The sequence below is a fragment of the Pectinophora gossypiella genome, chromosome 3 (assembly GCF_024362695.1).
Source record: "Pectinophora gossypiella chromosome 3, ilPecGoss1.1, whole genome shotgun sequence".
Taxonomy (NCBI): domain Eukaryota; kingdom Metazoa; phylum Arthropoda; class Insecta; order Lepidoptera; family Gelechiidae; genus Pectinophora; species Pectinophora gossypiella.
Window position 1 is genome coordinate 4096030 of NC_065406.1, and position 14886 is coordinate 4110915.

The window sequence follows — 14886 nt, forward strand, 5'->3', positions numbered from 1 at the left end:
CCAGTTGCCAATTTAACTTCCTCTTTTATTTGATAAGATTTGGTTTGCTCGTCTGTTTTTACAGTTTTTTACAACTGGCAATGAAAAAATATATATTGTAAAATAGCAACATCATATACCTGTCTTAAAAAAAACAGTTGCCATAGCAACGGCTTATTTGTGTGGAGGGATGATAATTGCAACAGTATTTTAGTGCTATAAAAGTTTATTTCCGTATGTATTTTATGTGATATAATATTTTCATTATTTTTTTTTATACCAATCAAATTTTATCAACTTCAATAGAAACTTTATTTTATATCACACTGATTTATTTTTAGGTTACGATGTCTTGTTCGATTTACTCTTCTTGTCCAATATTTCTTGGCTTTCCTTTGATCTTATGTAGTACATTTGTTATTTTATTGGTCGTAAGTACCAACCTACGACTTTGTAAAACATCGCCTATTTGATTATTATTATTATTAGTTGAGTTCGGCTCTGAGAGGTGTAGTGTAACCTGGAATTCCTGTATAGAGAATCTAATTTAGGAGGAGTCCATACAGTTACACCATTTGTATTCGTCTTGTAGTGTTTTCCAAAAACTCCAGCCCCAGACTATGATTCAGACAGAAGTTTATTTCACTAAAGGCCACATTGTCACCTACCACTTACCAACAAGATCAGATGTGAAAAAAATAAATGGTATTTTTTAGTAGGTACCTAGATAGGGTATGGATACCTAGTAATGGTTTTTCCGGCTGTCATTAAAGTTTTCTATCATAAATAACATCAAACAGTAATTTCAATTTTTTAATTTAAAACAATTTCATAAACTAAAAGCAACCTTTATATAATGCAACACCTTACATAATATTATAAAAATATTTGGCTTAAATAATTATTAATAATTCTGTAATGCTTATTACTAAAAAATTCACATTAATAATAATAAATAATGTATTATTGCTTCTAGACCAACTATTAAAATGACTGGTAGGCTTTACAAATTAAATAAAAATATTAGTAATGAATTAAACAATGCTGTAATTCCCCATTGACAACATGCACCGTCTCAAATCCTGGACACAATCATAGTATGACTTGTATGGAGGAGCCAGTGTAGCATCGTACAACTTAAGGACTTCTACAAACTTCTTGATTGCTTCTCCGTACTTGCCCTCATTCATTGTTGCTTTGCCCAGACGGTACAGCATCTCTGTGTCCTGTTGGAAAAATAAAGTATTTAGTCATTATCCTCCTGCCCTTATGCACAACGATGTATTCCTCTTCCATTCATATCTGTCAATTTTCATCTCTGTACTCACACCTTTCATATACATATATTTCTTTACACAATCCATCCATAATTTCTTGGATCATCCCACTACCCCTACTTATAACTTTCCTCATTAGATGCCCATACTATGCTAATGTTGCTCCTCAATTTCTTAGTAACAATGATAAATACATAATAAAAAAAAATTAAAATAAAATTCTTAATGTGGTTTGATAGTCTTAATTTCTCATAAGAATTACAAGTTCGCTAATACAAGATTCATTTAACACGTTGACAGTCCAGTGATCCATATACGGGTCATGACGGACTAGCTCTATACGTCCGTGACCCATATATGGGTCACTAAGAAACGTCCAGGTACGCACTAAGGGCGGGTGCTCCAGTTGGGTCCCGGGTAACTTAGCAAAGGTTAAGTTAATATGCGGGACTTACAAGGAGGTCAAAACATTTTGTATGGGGACTGTCAACGTGTTAAGTACACATCTTCTTCTTCTTCTTATCCTTTTATCTTTTTTTTGTTGGGATGTAGGGTTCAAAAACATATTTCCACTCACAATCTTATGCAGCCTCTGTAGCTTGCTCCCATGACATGCTGAGAGTTACACATACTTACACAAATCTAAATATATAAAAGGAGAAACTGACTGACTGACATATCAACGCACAGCCTAAATGGCTAAACGTAGGCACTTGAAATTTGGAAGGGACGTAGCGTAGGTACCGTAGAGGTGCACTAAGAAAGGAATTCCTGGAATTCCCATAGGAACGGGAATTTAAAAAAATCCTTTTGTATGAAAAATCTAAACCACTTAAGTTAGACAATTGAAATTTGGCATGCAGGTACCATAGTAAACTTAAAGCTTAGTTGCAACAGGATATTGCAAAATTCCCACGGGAACGGGAGTTAGCGGGAAAAAAACATTTGTATGAAAAAATCTAAACTGCATAAGTTAGATGCTTGAAATTTGACATGCACTCCCCCACACACAAAGATTTCTCTTTTATAACACGCCACGCGGACGAAGTCTCGGGCAAAAGTTAGTTCTTGATATTCACCTACTGCCTTTTAAAAACTACATTTAAAAAGTTATGCTTTATTTTAGGTAACTTGAGCCCTGTTATGCGCAACAGATCAAAATGGCAGATGATGAAGAAGGTAATAAATAAAATTACTTAAAATTTGTTTCTTCATATCATGACGTCACATCTTTAGAACTACTTACACATTTAATAGTGTACCATATTTTTTCAAGTGACTTATAATACGTACATCAACTATTTTTTTAAATTCATCAATTAACCAGTGGTCCAGTGGTTCGAGCGTTGGGCTCACGATCCGGAGGTCCCGGGTCCAAATCCCGGTGAAGACACATCACGAAAATTACTTTGTGATCCCTAGTTTAGTTATAGGACATTATAGGCTGTCCACCTGATTGTCCGAAAGAAAGATGATCCGTGCTTCGGAAGGCACGTTAAGGCGTTGATCTCGGTTATTACTTACTGATGTAAGTTAGTAGTCGTTACATGAGTCTTGGCAGGGACCTTTGGTGGCTCAATAGTAAGCCTGACTTTGACGGGGTTGGTTATCCACCTCACAACCCACACGATAGAAGAAGAATTCATCATCTTAATAATTATTATTAATTTCAGTGGTAGAAGAGCAGGAAGTGGTCCCTGTGGTAGAGAGCGACGTGGTCATCGTAGCACACGAGGAGCAACCGCTCGCACCACCCAAATATGAAGTTCGCCCAAGACTTGGACAAAAGTAATTTAATTAACAACTTACTTGTTTAACATTATGTTTTGACTTAAAACCTTACATACCGAATTATTACAAATCGAATACTAAACAGAATACCTAAAACATAGTTCGCTACGTAATAGATAAAGAAGTCTCGCGGAATTATTATGACTTGTCAATTAGTTTTGTTTGCCGTACGCAATAATAATAAGTTGTTCTACTTTTTCGTATTTTTCGCATATTTTGTATACCATTTTTTTGGTTCGGACCATATTCTAAACCTGGTATTATATTTCGTTTTGCAATTAGGCGGTTATAGTTACAGGTTACCAGCCTCTTCAATATGACAGTTCATCATTTTGTAGACAAAATAGTCCTCATTTTGTTTACTTTACGACATATTGATGATAGAGCGGAGTTTTGTAATGATCACAATTCACAAATATTGGAGTATTCAAAGGTACCTACATTCGCCTCACCGGGTCTAATGATCCCTTTATGAACGAAATATAAGCTTACGATCGGGGTAGTCATAGGGACATTTATCGCGTGATGAACTAAGTACCGACGCCTTATTGAAACTAAACCTATCCGACCGCTTCGGAAGACACGATCTAAGTAGTCGTTACATGAGTCATGTCAGGAGCCTTTGGAAGCTCAATAATAACCCTGACACCAGGGTAATTCACATCAGAACCCACACGATTAGAAGAAGATTGAAACTAAACGAAAATTGCGATAAAATGATAACCCTTCCAGATTCCAAGCCCAGAACGTGCGCGACATAATCCTGTCGACGATGCAGGAGCAGCTGATGGGCCGCCAGTACCGCGTGGACCAGGTGCCGCGCTGGTGCAAGATGATCGCCAACGGGGTGCGGCAGCGCGTGCAGGACCTCAACATGCAGAGGTCAGGGACTATATCTACGCTAATATCGCTGTACAACTTGCACAAAAAACTTGTTTCGTATCGAATTTGAGTAAAAATACGTGGGCACAGAAAAAGTATATCATTAGACATTAAAATTCAGAGTTATAAAAGAGAAGAATTAGCCATCCAGCTTCATATATATACTACTATTCAGATGCCTTTTAGATACACAGTAAACGCCGAAAATCCCAACCGAATTTTGTACGAAGTTTATTAAGAACTACCCACATTTGCAGGTACAAAATAATAGTGACGACGACGATAATAGAGACGCGAGGTGCCGGCATAAAGTGCGCCCAGCGCTGCATCTGGGACCCAGAGACGGACGATTACGCCGACAACCTGTACAGGAACTCCTCTATATTCTGCTATACTATATGCTACGGCGTTTATATGTACTAGGATATTTTATGGCGTCAGTGGCGGCCATAGGGCGGTGCGAGGTGTGCCGAACCCCCCCCCCCCCCCCAAGACTGGTTAGATTGCGGCCATATTGAAACTCATACCGGGTGGCGGAAAGGATTCGAAAATTTTTGTATTTTAAGGGACTATGAGCTCCACTGTGAGGTCTTCTCGCACCACATAAATACATATTTTGCTAGGGCCTCCACTGTACGGCGTGTTCTACGTAGATTTGTGTCGCGCGGTTTGTATCGTAGGCACTATCAGTATCAGCACATCCCGGAAACTCCATACGACAATCTCATTCTCACCGAGTGTCGTTTTACCGCGTACTTGCTAGCTAGACAAAATCCTCGCTCTCTCTCTTACTCCTTAGCGGCTTACGGCTATTTAGAATCAAGTAAAAGACTTTTTCTACTCCTCTACTTTAATCTGGCATTTAAATAACCAAAAAGTCTAATATAAGTACATACATAATTAAACTCTTTGAAAAAGTGTACGCTCTATGGCCTATAAAAGCATTGTTTACAAAGTGTAACTGTACTATAATGTCGCCAAAAAAGCATTGTTGTTGTTTTTTTTTTTGACCTGGAAACTGGCACCTTTACTTTGTTTGGTGCCATAGATATACTATAAAAAAAAAGTATACATTTGCCGCCATTTTCCCGCGCGTTGGAAAATAAATTGGAAAATTTTTGTGTTTCGTTTCAAAACACTAAAAAGTATAAAAGTACACCAAAAAGTATTGTATGCAACGTTGTAAAAGTAACATAACATAACATAACATAACAAATACTTTATTGCACAAACAGGAAAAAACAAAATACAAAACAAAAGAGATATAGAATTAGTACAATAGTATTGTTGTCACGTTCGCCAAGGCTCACATCGCAATAAGAGACGCCACGAGCATTTTTTGACCTAGTTATACAACGTTGCATACAATACTTTTTCTACGACGACGTCATTTTTCCTTTTTATTTTATACTTTTTAGTGTTTTGAAACGAAACACAAAAATTTACCAATTTATTTTCCAACGCGCGGGAAAATGGCGGCAAATGTATACTTTTTTTTTATAGTATATCTATGGCACCAAACAAAGTAAAGGTGCCAGTTTCCAGGTCAAAAAAAAAAAAAAAACAACAACAATCCTTTTTTGGTGACATTATAGTACAGTTACACTTTGTAAACAATGCTTTTATAGGCCATAGAGCGTACACTTTTTCAAAGAGTTTAATTATGTATGTACTTATATTAGACTTTTTGGTTATTTAAATGCCAGATTAAAGTAGAGGAGTAGAAAAAATACTATTATAGTATACATGTTCCTAATTTAAAATATCGTGAAACGGCGTTTTATCGTGATTAGATGTTAGCATTATCTACTATTGCTCGCACTAGAAATAGCCTGTGATGTGAAACCAAACACTAGATAATGTTGTAAGAGGATATTTTTGGTCACCCAGTCTTGTTATTATCAATACACTGGTCCTATTTTGTGCCTTAAATCATGTTGATGTCATGAAATACGCAAACTGTAGATTTGTAGATCTTCACGGATACGTACGGTACGTTAGTCTTTGTAAAAGTTTTAAATTAAGTTATTTGTTTGTTTCTAAGATATTGTGAGAAGGCTGACTCGTAGTTAATAAATTATTTAATGAATTAAGCTGATTTTATTTCTAGCGGAATTAAATTAGAGTACTATCAATATTTTCCTTTGTTCTCACTAGTTCGACGATCGAACTAATGAATCGAACTAGTGAGAACAAAGGAATATTTTGCTTTGATATTTTAACAACAGCACACCTAACGGGCAATATAAAATAATTATGAAATGTAAAATTAAAACATAAGCTCACGACTATATCCCAATGGGGGTGGATAAAGGTACATCCATCGCACCCACACCTCAGCGAGCTTTCTGTTAGACCAACTTAATAGGTGAGCCGTATCATCTATAATGGTCGAGCCAACTGTGTTAGTGAAATTGATGTTATTTTCTGACGACTTCTTGCTCTATCATTTTTGTGGTTACAAGTGTAACTAAATTATCATTATTATACGTCATCATCATCAGCCCATTAACGTCCCTACTGCTGGGGCACGGGCCTTCCCTATGGATGGATAGGGAGATCGGGCCTTAAACCATCTCGCGGGCCCAGTGCGGATTGATGGTTATTAACGACTGCTAATGCAGCCGGGACCAACGGCTTAACGTGCCTTCCGGAGCACGGAGAAGCTCGAGATGAAAACTTTTTTTTGTGGTCTTCCATCCTATGACCGGCCTTTGCGAAAGTTGCTTAACTTCAACAATCGCAGACCGAGCGCGTTTACCGCTGCGCCACCGAGCTCCTCAATTATTATACGTATTAACTTATATTATTTATATGCATTAACGCACATGGAAGTAACTTTTAAGTTTATGATATAATGTTTCTTCCTTGTGCCTACCTATCTATTTTCAAATGGCGGAAATTTTGCACCAACTTTTCGTTATAATTTGTATAATAAATTATCACTTTGGACATCCGTATTGTCATCGGCAACACCTTATTTGTAGATCAATTGTCGTGCTCGTCATAATTACATTTATACGTTTTATCCCGAGCTGGATGCTAATATGGTCTAAATTACTTGTATAATAATGTCGATAGCAAATTGATACTATAAATATACGTAGGTAAGTGTGATACCTATGAAGATTTGCTAATGTTATTGGCGTGTGCTATTCGTTTAACGTAGCATCGTAGATAAATGTTACATCTATCGTGCCGATGTTATATAATTGCATGAGAAACAAGCATGGGTAACTAGATTAGATAACGGGTACCGATGGGGTTATTATTAACCTGTTTAAGTATGGATGGAAGTGTCAGGTAAACAACAGTGTGTAACTTTCCGTTATTTGGTCATCATTAATTTAAGAATACTTCGGGCCCTGGTGGGGCGGAGGAAGGTAAACTTGTCCAGGTGGGGATTCATAGGAAATTCCAACTTGGAGGAGAGTACGGGACGGTTCCTCAAAATATGTTCCGGAACACGTCATGTCTTGTCCTTCTTACCCTGCCACCTGCACGCAGGAGGACTGGATACTGGCTACTGACAATGGTATTTATGTAGCCAAGTACTAGGGTCTGCCATCGACTCGAAAAAAAGAATTAATTTAAGAGCCATGATCTTGTCTATGTAGCATTCTTCATGCTACTTTTTTAGGGAAAAATAGGGCAGTGGTTTTCCTCTTGCCTTCCGCCCGCAGTACTCTGCCTGACGCGAGTGGGATGGCGCCCAAAGATGTCTATTTCAAAGCCGTACTAGGACTCCTGTCCTCCGCCTCCAAAAAGTACTGACAGTTAGCTGCCCTCTGTCAGGTTCCACGTTACGTTATTTGGTAAACGGGCAAAAAGTATTGTTGCAAATGTTCTACTGGCAGATAGGAAAAGGTTTCGAAGAAGTACTTACCTAAAACGGAGACTTATAGATAACGTTTTCTATTTTGAAAAAGTCTTCAGTCTTTTCGGACTGTGGTGTGATTCGTGAAGATAGTATTTACTTAAATTTCATTTTACCCTGTGGTTTGAATGGACCCATTCCAAAAATACCTTTTGCTCTACTCTGACCGCCCATAACCAAACACACAACCTATACAAAAAGGCATTTGTCGATTCGCACCACGGTCTCACCTCCTTGCTGTCCGAATCCATTAAACTACCTAATAAACCCTGGCCCGCCTAAAATACCGATCGCTGTAGGAAACTTTTATATTATTGCAAAAGTATATTTGGTGCTTATGGACTTTAGATACTAGATAATGAAATACTGCGCCAGAAGAAGTACCTACAACAGCATTCTAGCTTTATACCCGCGTAGTAAAAGTGACTTGCCTGCAAAGACTTCAACCCCCTCAGAATGTTGGTGTACTGGTGGCATAGTCCACACTGCACCATGAACTCCTTGCAGTCATACGGCACCGCCACTACATTAGGACACGGCTGATCCGAGTCGCATCTGAAACGAATAGTAACAATAATTTCTGTAAATTGATTGAACATTATCATGTTATAAAGACATAACGCAGTGGGCGTCGTACGGCTGATGATGATGATGATGATGAAAGACATAATCTCGATAGATATAGGTAAACTTATCCACCCAACTACCATCTTATTTATTTTACCGTTTATTGCAATTCAAATAAACAATCGGTGAACGTGTGTTTAAGTATTTGTCAGCGAAGCTATATTGAATCCAATTATCAAATAATTCGACCGGACTTTGCTTGGCTGTCGGTAAATATTTATACGCTAACCGCTTTATTATATTTTTATTTACTTATTGGCAAAGCTTTACTCTTTCTAGATTTGACTCGGATGGCATAAGAACGATTTTCGACATCAGTGGTTGATATTCGTTACATAGCCAGTTTGAAATTGAGTGGCACTTTTTCTAGTTTCAAAAGATCTTTCTGGATGAACTTCGTAAATTGTGTCAAACTTACTTGAACCTCATGTAGTTCTCAGTCATCTCCTCGTACTTGGGCCAGTTCTGTTGGCATGGCAGACAGTTACAGTCAAACCAGTACTGCTCCTTCAAGTCAGCCTGCCTCTTCTCTTTGGCTACGGTCGTAAAGATTGGTCCGTAGTTTTCCGCTACTTCTTCACCCTTCTTTATGTTCTTGACGGCCCGCACTACGATGTACGGACCACAGAAGTATCTGCGGAAAACGCCTGGGGATTAGTTCTTAGCAATATTACGATTTAATGTAGAGTGACGGAGGTAGGTAACCACTAAGCGCTTGCGTGATGTGTTTTCAGTATTTTTTCGGATAGTACAATGTTTAAACTACTCAAGCTGCGAGGGGGATTTAAGAAAAAGGTAGGTAATGATGTTACTTGCGTCAGCTGGGTTTAGAATTTAAATTAAGCAAGAATAATTTACCTTACAACACTAGGGTCACACGAATGATTGAACAAAGCCAGAGTAGGGAAGACGGCTCCTGCCAGAAACACTGACTTCCCATCATGTTTGATAATGATCTGGTCAGCTTTCCTCGGCCTCGGGCACCGGAGCTCAAACACCTACAAATTAAATACAGGATCTTTCAGACTGCAAATGCCTTACCGTGGTTACTTACAATATTAAATATATACGGACCAAATTGGTAACCTCCTTTTTTGAAGCCGGTTAACAATTAGGCAGGTTTATAATTTTAACACACCTCATGAGCGTTGAACTGCAGCACTTGCAGGTTCTTCAGGATCAGCCCACCGAATAGACCGACATCTTCCTTGTACTTGTCTTCAACTGCCATTGACTTGACCTCGCTAATATCCACAGGTTTGTCTCTCTGTTTCCCTTCGAAATAGCCACTGATCTCCAACAGTTTAACCAAAAACGCTGTCATCTGAGTCCTGTGCAAGAAGTCCTGCTTGGTTCTCTTGTCTTCATGAGCTACTAAATGGAATATGTTTCTGTAGTCTTCAGTTTTGTATGGTCCTGACGGTTTCTGTTCCAAGTCTTTGAAGAGTTCAGTGAAGTAGTCCTTTTTGTGCTGTGTAATCATTCTGAGAGCTATGTGGCAGGTGACGGAGCATCCTGACTTCCAGATTAGAGGCAGAATGTGGCATTCGTAGGCGTGGTATGATTTCTGCGCGGCCTCTAAGCACTTGTCGCTACAGAATATGACGTTTGGACAATTTGGACACGGTAGGGGAATTGGACATCTGTAAATGAAATGGGCAATAGTTTAAGAATATAATCGTAAATCTGGAACTTTCGTAGTCTTCTAAAATAATGCTACGTACTATTGGTACTTCTCTAGTACATAAGACTATTGTATTGATTTGCGAATCTCATTCCATGTTCCACGTTTTGAGGAATACTTACTTCAGAAAGCAATTCTGACAATGCGTCTTCGAGTACTCGGCCAAAAGAACGCCGCTGTGAGGCTTTTCGACCAGCAACGTTTCCCCTGCCTGAATGTCCCTGGTTGCTGTTGCGAACCTGCCCCTTTCAGCATCCTGGTCGATCTGTATAGCTTCCGACGCAGCTGGATACTGCGGGTTGTGCTTCCCTGGTAACTTCGGTTTTGGTGGAGTCTTTTTCAAAGGCTCTGGGTCTTTAGGATTCCCGGCTAAGACCAAACCTCTGTTTAGAACTTCAAGCATAAGTTTTGCATCTGTCCGCATTTTTGAACGTTTTTCTTTATCCAGTTTGGAGGCTTCGTCTAAAGCGCAGATTGTGTCCCTGCAATTTTGAGGAGTTGCTAATTAGATTTCGCCTTTCGCTGACTTCAAAGTAATAAGACTTTGATTGATTTAAAATATGGTATCGTACGAGGCCTACTTAATTAAGTACGTGACTATAGTTACAAATAATTAAAATTACCTAATTATAACATTTAAAATTTTGAAACTTTTGCATGGTATTAAGGACTTTATCAGTACTTATCTACCCTAGATTGTATTAATGATTGTCTTAATTATTTTAAATTATAAATAACTTTCCTTTAACCACACAGGTAACGACGTAATTAATTTCCTTGCACATTAGTCGAGGTTACCAAAGTACCAAATGTGGAAAGGATTATAGGCATGAGTTTACATGTATATTGTGAATTTTAATGCTGGTACTTACTGAAAAGCAGTAATAGCCTCCTGATTTCTCTTCAGCACGAGCAGCGACCGGGCCTTCCTCTCCAGTACCTTGTAGCGCAGATGGCGCGGGTACCCAAGGGACAGGCACCGTCTGATGTCCGCCAGGGTCTCCTCATACTGCTCCAAGTGGTTTAATGCTGCCGATCTGTTTGCCAGCACGATGGAGAGCTCCTCGGCTGGAAAGGACGCAGTGTTTGATTTCCAGTATTATATTTTATTACGTTGAAGTGTCGCTAGGTCTATATCGTTGTCTTATAGTGAAAATCACGTAATCGTCTTTTTGAAACATGACATTCTTGGATTGATATAGTCGTGAGCTTCACTGTAAGGCGATTGCAGTTTGTCGTCGATGTTTATTTATTTTATCAAGTTTTCAAACGGTTAATGATTTATGTGCCTACTTTGATCACAATTATCAGAAGTGATTTCGGATTATTTATTGTTAACTTGTGTTGTGGCTTTGTCCATCCCAATTATTTTTGTTTTATTTGATTATTCATGCCTACAGGGAGAAAGTAAGAGAAAACCGCAAACGCTTCGGGATACTTTTTTAGCCCATGACCTGAGACATCACAATATCATAACATAAACATGGTTGACCTATTGATAAAAGACGCAGTTTCATACTGACAAGAATCTCGATATCATGTTACAAAAGTGTTACACGCCAAGGCTTCGGTTATCTGCAATCTACCTGCGTACTTATAGATAGACATTTCCTCGTGCATCTGACATTTGACACCAAACAACTTACTTTCTTTCTTTGGCATGTAGACCATACTGTGGCTGTATAATTCCAACGCTTTGGCCCAGTTCCCTTTCTGCACTGCTTTATTTCCTTCATCCTTCAACTGCAACGCCTTTTCCAAGTCTTTTTTCACAGGAAATTCGCCGCCTGTCTGACATTTTTCCAACTCGTTAGTTAAGTCGTAATTCTTTATCGCTGGAAGACCGCACAAATACGAAACGCGTTTCGAGTTTGTTTCTAAATTGGTGAAGTTATTTCTCGTTACGTCGTCTATGGAACTGTTTATCGCGTCGTGAAACTTTTTGAAGAATCCTTCCGGTTCGTGCGCCATGATTATGGTTTATTTTTGTTAAGATTTTGCACTGATTTGAAAGGTCACTGTTTCGGATAGAGTGAAATGTTTGTACTAAAGCAATAAAGTAATCGCGTTAGGTTAGAAGTCAGTGTGTATAAAAGCCGGCCGACATTGCGCGAACGTTCAGGATTTCTATTTTTATATTTGGGACGTCGATCCGAACATCACTTCAGTACGTTCTCGACTCTCCTCGAAGCAATTCATAAATGAAAATACACGTAATATATGTAGGTATTATCTTCGAGAATACTGTTGAATTATTGAATATTTTCTATAAATATACTCAGCTCTTGTCTCCGTTGGTAGCGTAGCTAATTAGTTTATAAGTCGTCATATTGCATTGTATCTTGGAACGTCCACGCAAATCTTGTATAAACCAATTGAGTACAAGTATTTCATTGTTATTTTCCCGTTTATCAAGGTCGAGGAAAGCCGCTGGATGCGGGCAGCGCAGGACCGATCGTCGTGGCGATCCTTGGGGGAGGCCTATGCCCAGCAGTGGGCGTCGTACGGCTTTATCAATAAATGTCGGTCAATAAAAGTACTTCTTCTATCGTGTGGGTTGTGAGGTGGATTACCAACCCCATCAACCCTGGTGTCAAAGTTATTACTGAGCCGCCATAGGCCCCTGACATAACTCATATAACTTACATCAGTAAGTAATAACCGGGCCAACGGCTTAACGTGCCTTCCGAAGCATGGATCATCTTACTTTTGGAGAATCTGATGATCAACCTGTAACGTCCCAACCAAATAGGGTCACAAAGTGATTTTTGTAATTTGTCCCCACCGGGATTCGAACCCGGGACCTTCGGAACGTGAGCACAACGCTCAACCACTGGATCACGGAGGCCGTTATCTAACCTACGACCAGTGTATGTGTGTAAGGCGGTTTGTCCTGGCTTAAAACCTGTGACTCTAAAGAACATATGGCGAGGAATGGGTGTACTACCCACAGGCATGATGCTATGTGACTCTAAAGATATACCAGGTCATGATGTGCAAAAACCTGCCCGATAGACATGGTTTTTCTTTTTTTGACGTGACTTATTGTAGATTTGCCACAAATGGCATTAACAATTTGGCCGGACAAAATAGACATGTTTGGTTCCGGTATATTCGTCACATCTCGATCAATGTTCCAAAATGTCCTAGGCGGATTGGCAATGCTAGCTCACAAAAGAAATGTTTAAAGGAGTTAATAATGCCATGGACACGAAAAAATACCCTACCTATTATCTACATACCATCAATATACTCGTACGTACATATATGGTAAGTGTGTGGATTCATGCAGGTCTAATTTTAGATTTATAAAACAGCTGTTTTTAGCCTTAGCCAACGTACCTAACGTTGGCTAAGGCTAAAAACAGCTATTTGAGCAGAAAAACAAATTTTAATTATAACTCCAATACTACCTCGTGTTATTTAGTTGTCTTTGAACAACTTTGTGCAAAGGTCTTCGCCCTGCCATCTAGAAACATCTCGGGCTTCAACAAAAACTGGGTTCAACTCGTAATCTGCGTTCATCGCGATGACTTATGTATTTTTTGCCACCTTAGGGCTATAAATACATCTTACTGGAATGATTTTGGTATTATTTAGTACCCATTTTATACTAATGCATGTTTTTGTGTTTATTTAGATGCAGCAGGGTGGCAATTATCATAATTATAATTTGTTTCAAGTGATTTTTTGTATTGTTTTGGGTTTCCCCGTGGCAGTGTAGGTCGTTTATTTGATTTTGTTTCTTGAAAAAGATTTTGATTTGTAAATAATACTAACGTAGATTGGACGTAAAACCCCCGTGCAGGTACTTAAAGTACCCACAATATAATAAGCGGGTAGTTAATATTAATTTTCGAAAATATGTTCTTAATCATTTCCAAGTAGCAAGTATCTACGTAAGTAAAATATACGTTCCGTACTCCATATATAACTAATTACAGCAAGAGAAAATTTATCGTAACAGTCTGATTCGGACGGGTTAATCTCGGAGAAAACCTATGGACAGGATGAAGACCCTGTGTTGTAATGTAAACCATAACGTCCCGGCTTGACATGAGCATGACAAGAGCTGCGTGTTAAAATCCCGTCCGAATCACTTTTTACGGCATTGTCAGTGGCTTCGTGAAGGTCTTTAATAGCGCAGGTGTTAGGGCACTTAGGACAGCACAAAAGGTGAGCCATAGTTTGGGGTGATACTCCACACTCGCACTCATCGCAACCGTCAGCCAGGTATCCCCACCTGCAGAGATTATCCTTGCAGCGGCCAACCTGTGTCCGGAGTCTATTTAAGGACTAACGGACTTTACGGGCGAGTATTAACCCTTTCACGGGTAGAGACCATAGGTCATTGATGGTTCGTAATAGATAGTATGACACCTTGGAATCGGAACGTCATTAGACGTTCTGTCCTTGAAAGTGTTAAGTATGAAAAACAATAAAAAACCTATAACTAACTACAAGCTATTATGCATTACCAGACGATTATATGATATTCAATAATTGCTACTTTATTACTCATATCCAGTACCCTAACGGCAAATTCCTACATCTGTGGCATGTCTAGTTCCAGCAACTGCACGCTCCACGGATGAGCGACAACCTTCACGGATTCGCAGAAATAAGCGCGTGCGCATCTCGTCAGCGGCTCGGACAAAAGCTTTAGAATAGACGCAATTGAACACGGTTGTACCGCTTGTATAATAATTGAAGTATGATATGCGAGGTTTACTATAAAAGGCTAAAAATCAAAACTAGTCTCTTGGATA

At 38.9% G+C, this 14886-nt stretch overlaps 2 protein-coding genes across 2 annotated transcripts; one reads left to right on the forward strand and one right to left on the reverse strand.

Annotated features, from left to right (window-relative positions):
- Positions 1 to 124: 124 nt before the first annotated feature.
- On the forward strand, positions 125 to 5659 carry LOC126381019 (dynein light chain Tctex-type protein 2B-like). Its single transcript, XM_050030579.1, has 5 exons — positions 125 to 213; positions 2383 to 2435; positions 2930 to 3044; positions 3780 to 3929; positions 4187 to 5659. The coding sequence occupies exons 2-5, from the start codon at positions 2417 to 2419 to the stop codon at positions 4350 to 4352; spliced, it is 450 nt and encodes a 149-aa protein (XP_049886536.1). The 5' UTR covers positions 125 to 213; positions 2383 to 2416; the 3' UTR covers positions 4353 to 5659.
- On the reverse strand, positions 780 to 12229 carry LOC126380203 (SET and MYND domain-containing protein 4-like). Its single transcript, XM_050029462.1, has 8 exons — positions 11764 to 12229; positions 10990 to 11185; positions 10240 to 10599; positions 9572 to 10076; positions 9292 to 9431; positions 8852 to 9067; positions 8238 to 8361; positions 780 to 1205 (listed from the first exon to the last, which is right to left on the reverse strand). Exons 1-8 carry the CDS (start codon positions 12086 to 12088, stop codon positions 1014 to 1016), a joined length of 2058 nt encoding a protein of 685 aa, XP_049885419.1. The 5' UTR covers positions 12089 to 12229; the 3' UTR covers positions 780 to 1013.
- Positions 12230 to 14886: the final 2657 nt, after the last annotated feature.

Excerpts from the sequence above, each read along its gene's own strand:
- LOC126381019 (XM_050030579.1), top strand. Across the intron at positions 3,045-3,779 it reads CGCCCAAGACTTGGACAAAA|ATTCCAAGCCCAGAACGTGC; the intron begins GTAATTTAATTA and ends TAACCCTTCCAG. Across the intron at positions 3,930-4,186 it reads CAGGACCTCAACATGCAGAG|GTACAAAATAATAGTGACGA; the intron begins GTCAGGGACTAT and ends CCACATTTGCAG.
- LOC126380203 (XM_050029462.1), bottom strand. The coding sequence starts at position 12,088 with ATGGCGCACGAACCGGAAGGATTCTTCAAAAAGTTTCACGACGCGATA. Across the intron at positions 11,186-11,763 it reads CTACATGCCAAAGAAAGAAA|CCGAGGAGCTCTCCATCGTG; the intron begins GTAAGTTGTTTG and ends CGTCCTTTCCAG. Across the intron at positions 10,077-10,239 it reads TGTCAGAATTGCTTTCTGAA|ATGTCCAATTCCCCTACCGT; the intron begins GTAAGTATTCCT and ends TTTCATTTACAG.